Source organism: Saccoglossus kowalevskii, chromosome 15, assembly GCF_978046115.1.
Source record: "Saccoglossus kowalevskii chromosome 15, keSacKowa6.1, whole genome shotgun sequence".
Classification (NCBI taxonomy): Eukaryota; Metazoa; Hemichordata; class Enteropneusta; family Harrimaniidae; genus Saccoglossus; species Saccoglossus kowalevskii.
Window position 1 is genome coordinate 14,392,144 of NC_140655.1, and position 16,266 is coordinate 14,408,409.

The 16,266-nt window shown below is 35.7% G+C and overlaps 1 protein-coding gene across 1 annotated transcript; it reads right to left on the bottom strand.

Annotated features, from left to right (window-relative positions):
- Positions 1 to 579: 579 nt before the first annotated feature.
- LOC144346257 (von Willebrand factor D and EGF domain-containing protein-like) lies at positions 580 to 9,324 on the bottom strand. Its single transcript, XM_085508448.1, has 10 exons — positions 8,973 to 9,324; positions 6,882 to 7,247; positions 6,561 to 6,623; positions 5,636 to 5,928; positions 5,463 to 5,549; positions 4,754 to 5,062; positions 2,366 to 2,439; positions 2,031 to 2,109; positions 1,219 to 1,419; positions 580 to 798 (listed from the first exon to the last, which is right to left on the bottom strand). Exons 1-10 carry the CDS (start codon positions 9,322 to 9,324, stop codon positions 580 to 582), a joined length of 2,043 nt encoding a protein of 680 aa, XP_085364574.1.
- Positions 9,325 to 16,266: the final 6,942 nt, after the last annotated feature.

Consider the following 16,266-nt stretch of genomic DNA (forward strand, 5'->3'; position numbering starts at 1 on the left):
ATCTATACAGTTTGAACATGATTGGACAAGACATGTAAAAGATATGGCCCCGGAACCGCATTTGTTTGAAAAAAACAAACATTGCCAGCATTTTGAATACAATTTGAAAAACAAAATCACTAGCTTCACGTATGTACCAAGTTTGAACGAAGCTCATCTAAACACAGTCCGGCTCCGGAATGTCAGAAATGTTTGAATTTTAACATTCAAATGGCCGTCAGTCGGCCATCTTGAACCTATCGTCAAACAAATATTTGTGTGACATGATGTAAGTATAGAATTTGAACGAGATTTGGCTTAACGAGGTTATGATGTGGACATAATAGTATCTTATGAATATTATCTTAAACTGCAATTATTAATAGAAAGCATTTATTATGAAACACATATATTTGGTCTTGACCCCTACTATGTCTATTGTGGTTATTCGTACACGCTTTCTATCATACTAAACTGGTCACCAAATGTAACAAGTGTTTGCGTTTTTATACTGTTCGCCGGCGTGAGCGTTGGCAATCCTAAATAGGTTTCGATTGTATACAGTGCCACCAATGGCTATTCCCGGCTTCATGCGTCAAGTTATATAACATTATAGTCAACCGACCTGTGGCAATCTCGTTCAATTTCGTTCCGGCATTTGGGACATTTTTCCATACTACATCCTTGTGGATCACATAGTCCTTGTAGACGAGATGACATTACGCTATTCACAGTGATATACACGTTGTGGTAGTGTCCAAACCCAGGATAATGACTTGAACTTTTGATTTCAACTTTCTGACCACTCGGAGTATACACCTGTACAAATATACTTGTGCAGATAACTATATTCGATAAACTTCGTGAACACGCCTTATCTTGCAAACGTACAATCTTTGATATATGTTCAGAAATATAACTCTATACATATACACAGTAATTTGCAGGACACAATTACAAATACTGTACAGGAGAATGTACAGACTGGTTAACACTTTCACCTAAAAATTTATCACGCCTATTGGGTCAAAAGCAAGATGGATGCTAAGCAATATTCTCTTCTGGTCCAGTGTCACTTTTATTAACCGAAATATAGATAATGTTTAACCAATAGAAAAATATTGGCAGTAGCGCAATCAATCAACTTGAAGAGTGACTTAGATAGCGTACTGAAATAACATATTTTAAGATAGAAATGCTTCAATTCCACAATGTAATATGTCCAATGCATCTACTTACTGTGTGTGTAAATCCGTCTTCTGATACTATCACGTTGAATGCAGGATTACATAATTCAGAGTTAGGGGCATAGTAGTACCGCAATTTACGCCCATTGCAGCTGTACACAATAACAACGTCGTTTCCTTCACGAACAGCAACAGCACAGTTCCAAGATGGGTAACTAGTTTTTCGTAATCCTTTCTGAAGTCTGGTGTGTACCTGAAAGTGTAACATTTCTCCATTTTGTTGTAAGCATTTCATTTGTAATTTTAATGGGTTAAAAATGAATGATATGGGTTATATTTATCCGCAAGTATATGTCTATGTGCGAGATTCGGATTGTGCAATAACAAGCATTATTGTACACCTGTCACCGTAACAAAATTACAGCGTGCCGTAATTTTGCTGTATTTTACGGGGCATTTTCCTCCTACCATATAAGGAAATGTGAATTCCAAATAGGGAATGATTACGCGCGTTCCAAAAAATTTCCCGAGCGAGGGCACAGCTGCAGCAAAATCGCCTTGCCTGTGCGATCTTGTGATGCACATGGTGTTGTAAGTTCAGCAAGCGATATTTGAAAGGTTTATTAGGACAGCATCAAATCAATCAATAAAATAACATATGAAGACAAGCTAATTTAGGCTACGGCATGTAACAATTTATGCTACATTTTAGTTAGACTTTATCTCGTGGTGTACCTGACTTTTGCTAGGGGCTAGGAGTCAAGTCACAGTAGGACCTTGCTCATAACACTTTTAGGGCAGTGACAAAAAGCCTGTGTAATATATGGATTTCCGTTTTGCATGTAATCAAAAATTATAACTTACCGCAAATCTGGTCAAATTTAGTTGGTCAGGTTTCTCTTCCACCAACACATAATCTCCGGTTTGATATAAATCGAAATATCTAAATGAAAGGTGATAACATATTCCATTAAGTATAACTGAACCGAAAGGTTTCCATTCACATAACACTCTATTTTTCTGATATTTAAAATTCACTCATAACATGTGAAAGTGTAAAAAGCTGCAATATGGTTTTACGTACTGAGTGTGTGATAACAATTTATAAAACTGAAACTTGGTCCTCGAGCTATAGCTAAGAATAAGTTATTTGTCATATCATTTGATTGATGTTCATTTCGTTTAATTATCTAAGGTACCTGTTGTTAAACGTGTGATAATGAGGATCCGTGACAGCGCTGCAGTATTGAAACTTTTTATCTTGAACCTGCATCTGTAAATTACCATATTTAATTACTCATATTTGAAATTGCTTTTGTTAAGAAACTCGTATAACTTACAGGGCCAGGTTATTACGTATAGTTCATAGAAGGGGATTACACCACTATTTCTATAAATTATTCTTTGTCTCTCAATAGCCTATAACTATTATCACCTAAATCATTTTCTAATTTTTGTTCAAGCGAGCAACAACACGAAAACAGGATTCTTAATCATAAAAACTAATTTAATTATAGGTAAATTAAAAGCTATATAACATAACATATTACATCTCATATTAGAACATGCAATTAGAGCAAGCCAATCCCATTGCCCTGAAAAAGACTAGAAGGAAAGGTATAACTCAATTCTATCAAATGGCAAATAACACGTAGCATATGACTACACATACATGAACCATGGTATAGTATTTTTTTGTATATTTTAAATGTAATGAAGAAAAAAGTCAATCATTAGTCTGTATGATGTATTACACATGTAGTTTGACGTCTCCACATTTACAGCTGACTCAGGCAAACAGATAGTGTTATAACACAAAACAGCTAATTTTTTAAAGTTCTCCCTTGGGAATTGATATCAGCAAATTACCATGTTTCAATTAAGACTGCGCAATTTTCTCAGAATTGATATTGTGAAGAATGAGCAAAAATAAACAGTCACTGTATACGATGAGAAAGAAACTTATTTACCAAATTAAACTCAGACAAGTAAAATACCGGACTAATATGAATGATACTGGTCTTTAAAGTTTTCGCGTCGAGATATATCAGTAATTCAAGGATTACTGTAAGATTTGTAGACTATAATAATTTTGCGGTGAAACACTCAAAGCGAAATTTGTATTAAATATAGTCGAATTCCTTTATAACTAGCTTTGTTACTTTGTTATATTTTTGATGATTTGAAGTCATTCAATGCAAGCAGTCTGTAAATATATGTTGATTCAGAGAATGTATAAGGTCAAGTGGCCAGTAACTGATTACTTTATGCGATACCACAAGAAGACAATAGACTTGTAAAATTAGAATCTTTCGATATTAAAACTTATTCAATCTTACAGTAGCGGACGAACCACAATTGACAACTTAGTTAGTTTATTTCCTTTGAGTGTTGAACTGTTACATCTTAGTAGAATTAATTTTGTCAATCATGCTTCTTAATTTGCCATGTATTTAGGTGGCATGGTGAACAGAATTTCACGACAGTATCAAACTGGATATGTTATTTAATTTATTAGATACAACAGTATTTACAAAAACAGACATATAGGGGGACATATAAAGAAATTAGTTTATTTAGTTAGTAAATCGTCACACTTTAATGAATTGTCAACCTATTTGCATATCATAATTATAAGCCATTCTAGATAAAAAAAAATAAGTATGCTCTATATTTACTCAAACGGTTTATATTGCATTCTAAAAATTGCTCAAATGTGTCTAGTAGAGTAATTATGCTCATACACAGAAATATATAAAATAATGTAACCAATAATTTCACAATTTATATTGTTAAGTGAACTTTGACCGCTCTAAATATTGGATACGCGACTGAATTGACATGTGCTGCAAACATTTGTAAAAAAAATAAACACCAAAGACTTATATATATATATATATGTTCTTTCGGTTTTTATAGGTCTACCTGTAGTAGCTCATTTGGTCGAACGTCTGTGCATCATTTAATACATCAAATAACTATTAGTTTTAGCACGGCGGACTTGCTGCCACCATGCAGTGTCATTGAGGTTATGGACGTCGGTATATATGAAGGCAGCTAGTATCATGTACGCGCATTAATTAATATACATTGGTTTTGTTTTCAAACTAAACTTTCATGGTTACTGCAACAACTATGAATTTAGGAGACGTAATGTAGTAAAAGATAGGCTTTGGTTCTTCTTGAAATATAACCAGCAGTAGCTTTGTAAAGAAAATTGAACAGGATTCTGCCATATTAATTGCAACATGCTGTCGTTACACTAGTCTGAATATAGGGGCACATATTTATGAGTACGATTGTGTTGTGCATTGTGACACTTGTCATTTACAACGGATTCATTGTTCAGTTAATAAACCTGCCTGCAGTAAAATTTCTAAACCGTTTGTTATCTTATTGTTCTAAACATCATTCCCTAAAACCAAACAATTATAACTAATTACCATTAGCTTGCTGAGATACTTGGTCATAATTAAACCTGGGTGACATTATGTATACAAACAATGTTTTCATCTTCAGTTTTTGAGTTCAAAATTTCATTGAGTACATTTTATCAATATATTTACATACTGGTATAAAATACTTACAACGACAGAAAGAGGTTTGTGTCCTCTAAAGTATTGTATAAGAGAACACGCTTTAACATCTAGTTCTATGAGATATTTCTGCAAATCATTTTCAGCAATATCGGGCGGGGAGACAACGTTTAATTCACCAGTCACATTGTTTTCAAGATACACTCGACAGTCATTTAAATCCAGTCTTTTCGCACTGGAAACACCAACAGATAAACACAAATCATTGTCAGTGACTATTTTGAATTCAATTGGTATAGTCGAAAAGATACGTAGTGTGTGGACATCGCCTTCTGTGACGTTTATAGCCCGAGGTTCGACCTAAAATGAAACAAAATTAAATTTTGGGTTAATATGAAAATGATATAATACAGTGTCGTGCTGATTGCAGTGATCGTTTAGTTTGAATCCCGTGAGTAATATATGTTTGTTTATTTTCAGTGTACAAATTATTGACATGATTTTGCAAAATGATGTGCATCAAGGTCCAATAGTGTCCAATGTATGTATTAAGTTTGAACGAAATCCATCGGTACACGAACAAAGTATAGTTCCGGAGCGGCAGAAATGCTTTATTTTATTAAATTTTATACAATAAAATGGCCGCAATCTTGAATCAGATCATGAAATGCGTACAGTTTGAATGTGAGACATTTCCTTAAATATATGGCCAGTCGGCGGACTAACAATTTACACACAAAGCATTTGCACATATGCTTACCTGAATACCTGCATAGAAAATGTTACTATAACGAGGTGGGCTGGTGATAGAACTACCATCAAAATACGCTTCAATCATGCACTGGACCTGAAAATGAGTGAATAGGAGGTTGGTCGATAATGAAATTAAAAATTTGTTCTTTTATTCTGTACAATATCAATACGTGTACTTACTGTTTGACCCAGGGAATATAATCCATTGGTTTTTTCTCCTGGCCTGATTTGGTAGACAAACTCAGTTAATGTAGCCCTGTACAATCCTTCATCGTCTTCAATATCTTCAGTTTTTGTTAGAAATGTGTCAACAAACCACGTTACTCGAAACCACTTTTTGAGATTTCCGTCATCGTTGGTTTCAATGTCGCAGTCTATAACAGGTATCGTTAGATATTCACTCAGCTCCTCGTAATATATATCATCAATTCTGGCTTTGATTGTAGGATCGTTCCGAATGTTAGGAAGCTCGTCTACAAAATATAAAAATAGCTTTAAACCCGTCACTCCACACGCTCAGTCTGCACCCATTTCAATCTCTAGATACCAAACCTCTGAAACAATGTTGACTCTATGCAGACCACAACACCATCGTTCGGAATGTTTGGATACTCGTCTATATTTCAACCTCTGAAATATTACCAAACTGCTGCAGTGTACTCCGAGTCAATGTTGTTGACTTCACCACTCACAAAACTAGGCAAGCAGTATTCCGTTAAACTAGCCACTGATCAAACATATAATATATCAGAAATTTAATTATAGACTGAAACGAGGTCAGCTAGAGGTCAAATATGAACTATGTTTTTGGAGGTGGGACCATGGTCAATGTTTCAGCCTGATATTGCAGAATATGTGATTTAAGGGATTAGAATCATGATTTAAAGAATACTTAATAAAGAATAATTACGAATATGGCATTTATATTGGCTTAATACAAAACACAAATGTGAGAAAATAACGTATACGATTACCACCTAATTTTTACCAGTTCATTCCAAATACATTTCACTCAGTACCGCTAGATTGTTTATATCATGGTTATGGTCAAGATATCCTTATTAGTTATCTCATAAAACAATAATGATATACATTGTAATATTACCAGTACATCCAGGCGTGAAACCAGTCGGGGAATTAGTTCCGTCAGGGCATCTTGATTCAGTTCCTGTACAAACAGATTGTGACATTTAGTCAGTAATTTTGTCTGTACTATTTTTTTACTAGAATAATAAACAAGAAGGCTGAATTAACATGCTCAATTTGTGTCATGTTGCAAACGAAAATAACTTGATCATCTAAATATGCAGAGATATCGTTTTTGTATGCTGTAATAATTTATAAAAAGATAACATCATTTATCGATCACTTTGGCAAGGGTATATTCTGGTAGTAGTTAATGGTAGATATTCAAACACGTATTTACCAGCGCAATATCCCATGTAACAATCATCCACTTGCTCTAACAGATATACAAAAAAACCACCACAGTTTGTTACATTGACAGAAAAACTGTAATAGCAGTAGTCTCCACAAACTTCTCGTGTTACCGTCTCGTTCGGTCCAGGGTGGCCACCAATCATATACAACGGTGTACGAGTTCCGCAACTGCCTTCCGGTAGGTCATCTTGGGTTGTTAGTTTACCGCCAGCTCCACTGATAAACCTATACCAAACAGTGCTTGGGTAGGGGAAGTCGTCATCGCAAATTAGAGGTTCTCCTGCTTCCGCCACATATGCAGTACTTCTTCGTGGTTCGTCAATTTCGACATAGTCAATGCATGGATTTGTAGCTAAAACGTATCATAAACATGCATACGATTAATGTTGTAATATATATTAGTGTGCGTAGGAACAACGAGTCGGGTGCGTAATAACCTAATAAAATGTAATCGCGTTTACCGGCTATAAATTCAGATCGAAGTTGTTCTATCTTGATAAACGTGCATGACAGTGCAACCACAGCGGCGTTGCGATTACAAAGTTAGTTAAATTACAATTATTAGCCTATCATGTGATTGAAAGTAATTTGACTGATGTGTACCATACTGGTTAAAACCATTCTAGACTTACTTTTTTTCTCCAAAACAAAGCAAAATTAAAGATTTAAGGCGCCCACATCTTTAATGACTATTCCATCAAATTACACTACAGATATCTGTGCAAAAATGATAATAGGTAAATAAATCGCGGACATTATACTACAAAACTAATAATGTCTGTTGATTAGCCCTGAGCACAAATGTACCGAATTCAATTGAAATCATATGAGCGGTTCATGAAATATTTATGTAGCGATTTGTTAGATGTGGCTCAGTTTTTCATGTTGGGTTGAACCAAGTTCAAGGGAAAGTGCGTGCTTTTGTTTGGAGAACTGCATGCTACTGCCAAAGCATTGATGATCATTGATGAAATAGACTTGTAACACAAGATGTTATGACCATACATACTTTTGAGGATTTTATAACCAGTGATGTACGACACAATCATACACTGCTGTCGACTGACTTTAGTTTTGTTATAAAAGAAGATGAAAATATGATGAAACATTCTGGTTGTTAGATAATGCGAATTTTATCAAATATTGATGGGTGAAACATTTCCAAAAGGAGGGAGGGTTTGTCAATGCAAGCTCTTTTCACCAGCATTGAGACTATATCTGTCGAAACACACTTGTAAAATATACTATTGGTAAAATGTATTCAGGGTTGTTAATCTTAATTATGAAATCAAAATCCCAAGATCACCAGAATATATCTAAATGCCTGGTGAAGAATAAATAAATAAATAAATAAATAAATAAATAAATAAATAAATAAATAAATAAATAAATAAATAAATAAATAAATAAATACGGTTCGTTGAGCAAAAATTACTCTTTCTGCATACAGTGTAAATGTAATTCATGGTAAAAAATAAGAAAATATCAGTAGAAATAATGAATGCTAGCCATTGTTATGTACCTTTTTGAACACACATGTTTGTGTATAACCCCACATAAATTGCTATACTCCTTTGTTATTATTCTCAGCAATGTCAATGCATGAATATGTAACATAATTTGTATCTCATCTAAATAACAACAAAAAATTAATAGAATTGTGAAGCTTTGTTCCTCTGTTGCGAAATAGGTACATGACCACCGAAGAATCACGAAAAAGGTAACAGCATTCAAATATGTGCATACTTTGTTTGCATTTATTCTGTTTGTAACGGATAACTCATCCCTATCCCCATCATATTGCAAGAAGAACCAAAGAGATTTTTTAGCATTCCGCCAAAGTGATAGGAGAATCGTTCATAAATTTACAATTCACAATGCTTAACGCATATTGATGTTAACAATGTCATGTGTGACAAGATTGGCAATATGTAGGTTGGTCATAGTCCGCATGCACGGTGCTGTTCCGTTCGGACATTCCTCCTTTTACAACATCATATGGTAATTCTATTCATAATTGTATATGTCATGTGGTTGCGCGATAGAAAGTTTACCGACCAATAGAAAGCTTTGTTACAATGACTGCCAGAAAGCGCTTGTAGCTTTGCATTTCTGATGTCTTCGGCTTCATTTCTGCCGATATATGTTGCAGTGACATCATGAGCTTTGAGGTATAACAACCACTCTTCTATATTACTCAACAGTAATGACAACACTTCCCATGCTCGATGGTCGCAAGGCCGATAAGCATAATAACAAAAGGATTTACCATTTCCAGTCCGACTAAAAACGAAGATATCAGACTCGGCACTAAGTATAGCTTTGAATAGCTTTGTTCTGAATATCAGTGAGTTGCATGATGTATGGATATCGTCGCTGTATTGCCTCGACATCCAAACCAACACAACTTCCACTGTGCGCAGCGACATTTATTCCCGGGTCGGCAACCATCATGGTGAAAACAAAGACCAGTAAATTCTCAGAAAACGGTATTTTGGGATGGTTGTTGACACCCTCTGAAAAGTGTAACAAGACTAGCCTTACATATGCAACATATTTAAATTTAGTTGTTTAGGATTACTTCAAATTTAAGTTTGTGTCGTTTTCTCGATTTTAGCTATTTTCACCGGATTTTCGACTGGTGTTTCACATCAGCTGGTGCGCGTCTTAAATAGCAACGTGGAGCGTCTTTGTGCCTTAGCTCCGCCTCGGAGATTTTGAGAGCTTGGCCAAGCGCGTTGAAAAAAGAAGCAATATGATTGGCTGTTGGTAAACTGATTCTAAACTGTGAGGGCATTGTCACACAGTCCTAATGATATACTTCACCGGAACATTCAAGATGAGGTTGGCTTGATAATTGACTTTTAAAGCAGTCTTAACAGAGTTGTTAAGAATTAATATAAAATAAATTCTTATAATATCGATATTTTACCTATTTATTTGTTTAATTTAATAGAGCCTACACAATTATATCACTTTCAACTCCAGTAGTGAACAATACTACACTAAGAAATATACACTGCTATACACTCCATTAATCAATTTTGAAAAAAAAAGTTCAAACCATTTGTATGTATCACTTTAACGAACATCGCACGCAAGTATGCATTTATACTTCAAATCTTGCCATACATTATTTAGAAAAACAACGAATTTCTGGCGCATGGCTTAATGATGTTATTTTCCGTAAACTATAACGTATGAACTCGAAATGGCTTGTTCCATCACGTTATTTCAAAAGAAATGTGTCAGTTTTGTATGGCTGCGACAATATTTAGTATTTTCAAACGAAACCACATAGTAATATTAACTTTTGTAATTCATATTTGTAAGAATAAAAATTGCTCTATTTAATGACTAAATATTAAATATAGTTTTCTATGTCGAAAATGATAATTAAAATTATATTTTGCAAGTGTTAAAATAGATGTTCAATCAGCTCAATTTTCTGAGAAGATAATTAAAACCTGTGACCTTAATCTTCAAAGTTTGGAGCTATGATTATACTTCACTAACTGAGTTGTAATATGCACGTTATTTAGACATATAAGATATCAAAACGCAACTCTTGATTTCTCATAATTGAATATAAACAAATATAATTATAACTATTTATATTTCATTCACGTTCAGACAACATAACTGATGATGGTACAACAAAAACAAGCGGATATAATATACCAAATAGTTACATATATGTCAGAAACCATTCGACCTTATCTTTACTTGGATAACCCAACTCGAGCACACTCAAGTAAAATCACTCAACCTAATCCATTTATCATGTTTACCAATCCACCTTGTAACGATTTGTGAGTTATGCAACAAGACTATGTTTTAAATTGTCCGGAAGTTCTCCCAACAATTTCGAGTCATGGATAACGGGGAGAGTTGGCAAAATTGAACTGTTCAATTAGATTTGGGATATGGTTTATTTTGAACTGTTCAAATTCGGCGCCAGTGACGAGGCTTGACACAAGAACTAGACAATAACTGGTAGATACAAATAGTTTTGAGGACAAAATCGACTTTGGCCACTACCATAATGTTGACAATTATCGCTTTGTATTCCGTCATTCCGTCTACAGAAGTCTCAACTTTCTTTTAAGTCCTGCTGCCGTTCTCAATATTTCGTGCCTTTCGTGTTAAATTTAGTGTTCCATACGATAAATGATTTTATTTTCTTGACAGCAAATTGACTCCTGCCATTTTCACAGCAATTGGAGATCCCTATTGGAACACCACACATATCCATACCTAGGCATCAAACTGAGTGCTTCACGTAAATTTTACAAAGCACCGGGAGATCTCACAAAAAGAGCTATGAAAGCATGTTTCAAGTTCTTTTTTCCGAAACAAACATCCTAATTAAAATATATCTCAAAATGTTTGACTCTGTAATTAAACCAGTGTTGCCGTACTGCTGTCATGAATTTGTTTACGCGTATCTGTTGATCGACTTAATTAGTTGATTATTAGCTGAATGGCTGTGTTATGTCTGTCATCGTTTAGGCCTATTTGAAGTTTTGGATGGAACTTGGCTCAGTGATTTGGAACTAATTACGAGATAACCGTAGCTATTCAGACTATTATTTCTGACAGTTGGTATCCGTAGTTATTAATGTAGTGAACGATTAATCAAAAGATATGACGTATTCAGTACTTAGTGTGATTGGCTTTATGATAGAAGGTTACGCCCTAGAATCTTTTTACTGTTTTGTAATTGGTTAGAGTTTTGAAAATGAATAAAGTTGTTTTTAGTTGGTCTTGGCGAGTACACTACGATAGTCGTAGTCCAGTCCTGGAGAGTCTTGGGCGAGTCTTGGGTCAGCCTTGTGATAGTCTTGGGGATTTTTCCCCAGGGCGCTGTGTCTTATAGAGTGCTCGACTGATCGACTAAGACGAGAGTTGAAACGTATTTCGCTGTGTGTGTCTTATTTGACTGTAAAGCTTAAGTGACTTTCCCGATCCCGTACCTCAAGGGGTCGAGATATAGCGAGACGAGACGAGATTCCCCCTGACACGTGTGGAGAACCCTAGAGAGAAGAATTTCCCCCTGATACTGCTGTGAAATATGCTCAAATGAAAGTATTAATACAAAAAATCTGTTCAACTTTAATTTACCATTGGAAAAATTACACAATAAATTTTGCAAATTTCTGTTAAAAGTTAATTGCAAAGCATCAAATATAGCTTGCCTTCTGAAATAAGGAAGATATCCTCTTGCCTTCTCAAACATTGTACAGACAATCAAATATTGGCTCAGAATTTCTGACAAACCATGCAAAACTTTAATCAATGAGGCCTTCAGACTAGGTAAAGATATGGATTCAAAGGGGATAATAAAATTGGGTGTCCCACGCTAAAAACATATTTTACATTCCAAACATGGACCATATGTTGAATAATTATTACATCCCCTGAGAGCAATCTAAAATCTATGTTCAAAAATTATTTTAAAGAGACACTATATAACGATAACAAAGGTAAAAATCGCAAAAATAAGTTGAGAACTTATAGAATAATAAAACATAATTTTGATTTTGAAAAATACCTGGAAGATGTTAAAAATCCATCGCACAGATCGGCTCTAACTAAGCTAAGGATCAGTGCGCACACATTGCAGATTGAGGCAGGAAGATACATCAACCAAACAGTAGGAGAGAGAAAATGCCACTACTGTCAGGAAAAACAAATAGAAGATGAAAGCCATTTTCTATAAAAATGTTCTCTCTATGTCGATTTAAGAAATAAGTTCCTCCATACCACAAAGGCCATTACAACAATTGACAAATCTGATATTGAAAACACTTTAGACATTCTAAACCCAAAAGATAAACAATCACTTATTCATTTGGCAAAATATATTTTTGAGTGCTTCAATTTAAGAAATGACACCCATCAACAAAACAAACCAGCTGTTTTATAATTTTTATAATTGATATAACGCATTAAGATACCTTTTCTGTTTTGTTTTTCTAACCATTCCTTGTTCCCCTGTTTTATTTTAGTATGTTTTCATTTTGTCTTCATTTGTATTTTGTCTTGCCATTTTGTATGTATCTGAAACTTTATTGTAATTTAAAAATCCAGATTCTGAGCAGGATATGATTTCAATAAAGGCATTACATACACCAACGGGTGAGCGAAGTTTTTTTTTGAACAGTGGGGGGGGGGGGCTTTTTATCATAATAATGAACTAGTGTATATGATGATTATGCTTGTGTTATGTTCACTTGACCATAAATTGTGTACTATACAAATGATTTCGAGTCAAATTAAATATACTATTACTATACTATGTTTTGTTGTGAAAGAATTTGGTCTCTCGGACCATGATTTTCACCAAACGAGTGTGCTTCGCATACCCGTATTTTAATTAATTAATACAATACTAACCACTGTCTGACAGGTTTGCCAGACCGATATTGTCTTGAAAGCTGAATTACCCGCATATCCACGATTTGGTTTTGTAATGGCGTAATGGGGGGGGGGATAACCGTTTGAACACTAGTTTGGCATATAAACAGAAGTATTGTTGCACAATTGTATTTACTAGTGGTGATTTTGTAAGGCTTTAACCGTGCGACACATACCTGTAATCACGTGATCGCCCCAACGACTGCATCAATTGGCTAGTCGCATGTTTACTCTGCCACGCCTCAGAGATTTTAGGAGAGTGTTTGTAACACTTTGTAAGGGGGGAACGAGAGAAGTGGTCAGCGAGGGATTAGCTGACCGTTTGGATAAATAAAGATGAACATCCGTAATGAACAAATGGAGACCCAAATTACTTCAACCTCGGAGCTAATGACATCCAGGAGAAACAATTGCCCAAATAGCAACGCGATGCCAAGACGTTGACAAGATGAAGATTCTAGAAAACCTCAAAGGGATGAATATCGAATACAACCGGACAAAATCAGAAACAACACGCTACTAGAAATTGGATCAATTATATCCATGCGAAACACAACAAAAAAGTTATTCAACTGACACATTGTAAAGAATGATGCAGATGAAAGAAGTTACGCCAATTAAAAACAATGAGGAAAATAAATTATTAGTATATTATGCAAAAAAAACGCCGCATACGTTAACGAACACAGTGCTTTACAGATGTAAACGGTATAACAATTGCTCTCGATATAGCAAGCACATGCCTGAATCAACGCCGATGAACCTTTTAAAAAAAAGTTAGTACGTTCAGTTTGTGTACCGTAATGCATGCTTCATATTGTCGAATTTATTAAAGTTTTTTGGTGCGATGTTTTGAATTAGGTTTCACGTGAACGTTTTGAACTGATCCCTATCACCGTTGCGACAAATATGGCACAGCAACACCGCGAGCTGTAAGTTATGCTCGTAGGCCATTCAATCTTGTTAAACAGCGTTAGCCGTCGTGTGGGCAACTGAACGATTTCACTTGCATGCGTACGGCAAACAATTCACTGTGACAACCGACCATAAACCGTTTGAACGCATATACAACAGTCCGAGTTCCAAACCGCGGCTAGGATAGAGCGATATACACTTACATTACAATTTAACATCCTAACTCACAGTCCAGACAGACCGACCGTGAATAGAAAATTGCTGACGAGTACTTGAATTGTATCACCTCGAATGCGACACCAAAAGCGTTAACAGTCGATGAAATCAAACTAAAGCTGATCCAACGTTGCACGCAGTAACCATGGCCATTAACACATGAAAATGATATGAAAACACTCAGTCGAATAACGAAGTTGATTGTGTGCTTATTCGTTCTCTGCAAAAGATCAAAGTCATGTTAACGCTGACATCTACTGATGATATCATTCGGCGCAGATCGCAAATAATAATCCCACAAACCACCACAAGAACAAAAGATCAATCTCGCTCATGAGGGGCACCAGGGAGTGGTTAGAATGGAGCGTTTATTAAAAGAAAATGTACGGCTTCCAAACATCGATAAATTGGTCTACAACTGCTCGACATGTCAAGCAGCAACATACTCAGCCAGCAGGGAACCACTAAAAAATACACCACTCCCAGACAAAGCCTGTAAAGAGTTGGCAATAGATTTTTGTGGACCGCTTTCATCCTGGGAATATTTAATGGTTGTCATTGACAACTTCTCCCAATACCCCAAGACTTCAGGTGATGGGGGGGGGGGTAACCGTTTGAACACTAGTTTGGCATATAAACAGAAGTATTGTTGCACAATTGTATATACTAGTGGCGACTTTGTAAGGCTTTAACCGTGTGACACATACCTTGTAATCACGTGATCGCCCCAACGACTGCATCGATTGGCTAGTCGCATGTTTACTCTGCCACGCCTTAGAGATTTTTAGGAGAGTGTTTGAAACACTTTGTAAGGGGGGAACGAGAGAAGTGGTCAGCCAGGGATTAGCTGACCGTTTGGATGAATAAAGATGAACATCCGTAATAAACAAATGGAGACCCAAATTATTTTAACCTCGGAGCTAATGACATCCAGGAGAAACAATTGCCCAAATAGCAACGCGATGCCAAGACGTTGACAAGATGAAGATTCTAGAAAACCTCAAGAGGGATGAATATCGAATACAACCGGACAAAATCAGAAACAACACGCTACAAGAAATTGGATCAATGATATCCACGCGAAACACAACAAAAAAATCTTTCAACTGACGCATTGTAAAGAATAATGCAGATGAAAGAAGTTACGCCAATTAAAAACAATGAGGAAAATAAATTATTAGTATATTATGCAAAAAAATACGCCGCATACGTTAACGAACACAGTGCTTTACAGATGTAAACGGTATAACAATTGCTCTCAATATAGCAAGCACATGCCTGAATCAACGCCGATAAACCTTTTTAAAAAAAGTTTGTACGTTCAGTTTGTGTACCGTAATGCATGCTTCATATTGTCGAATTTATGAAAGTTTTTTGGTGCGATGTTTTGAATTAGGTTTCACGTGAACGTTTTGAACTGATCCCTATCACCGTTGCGACAAATATGGCACAGCAACACCGCGAGCTGTAAGTTATGCTCGTAGGCCATTCAATCTTGTTAAACAGCGTTAGCCGTCGTGTGGGCAACTGAACGATTTCACTTGCATGCGTACGGCAAACAATTCACTGTGACAACCGACCATAAACCGTTTGAACGCATATACAACAGTCCGAGTTCCAAACCGCGGCTAGGATAGAGCGATAGACACTTACATTACAATTTAATATCCTAACTCACAGTCCAGACAGACCGACCGTGAATAGAAAATTACTGACGAGTACTTGAATTGTATCACCTCGAACTCGACACCAAAGGCGTTAACAGTCGATGAAATCAAACTAAAGCTGATCCAAAGTTGCACGCAGTAACCATGGCCATT

Bases quoted from the DNA above. Each gene is read 5' to 3' on its own strand.
- LOC144346257 (XM_085508448.1), bottom strand. From the start codon at position 9,324: ATGTCGCTGCGCACAGTGGAAGTTGTGTTGGTTTGGATGTCGAGGCAA. The intron at 7,248-8,972 runs GTAACAAAGCTT...GATACGTTTTAG, and splicing joins AGCGCTTTCTGGCAGTCATT to CTACAAATCCATGCATTGAC. The intron at 1,420-2,030 runs GTAAGTTATAAT...TTACACTTTCAG, and splicing joins TAAATTTGACCAGATTTGCG to GTACACACCAGACTTCAGAA.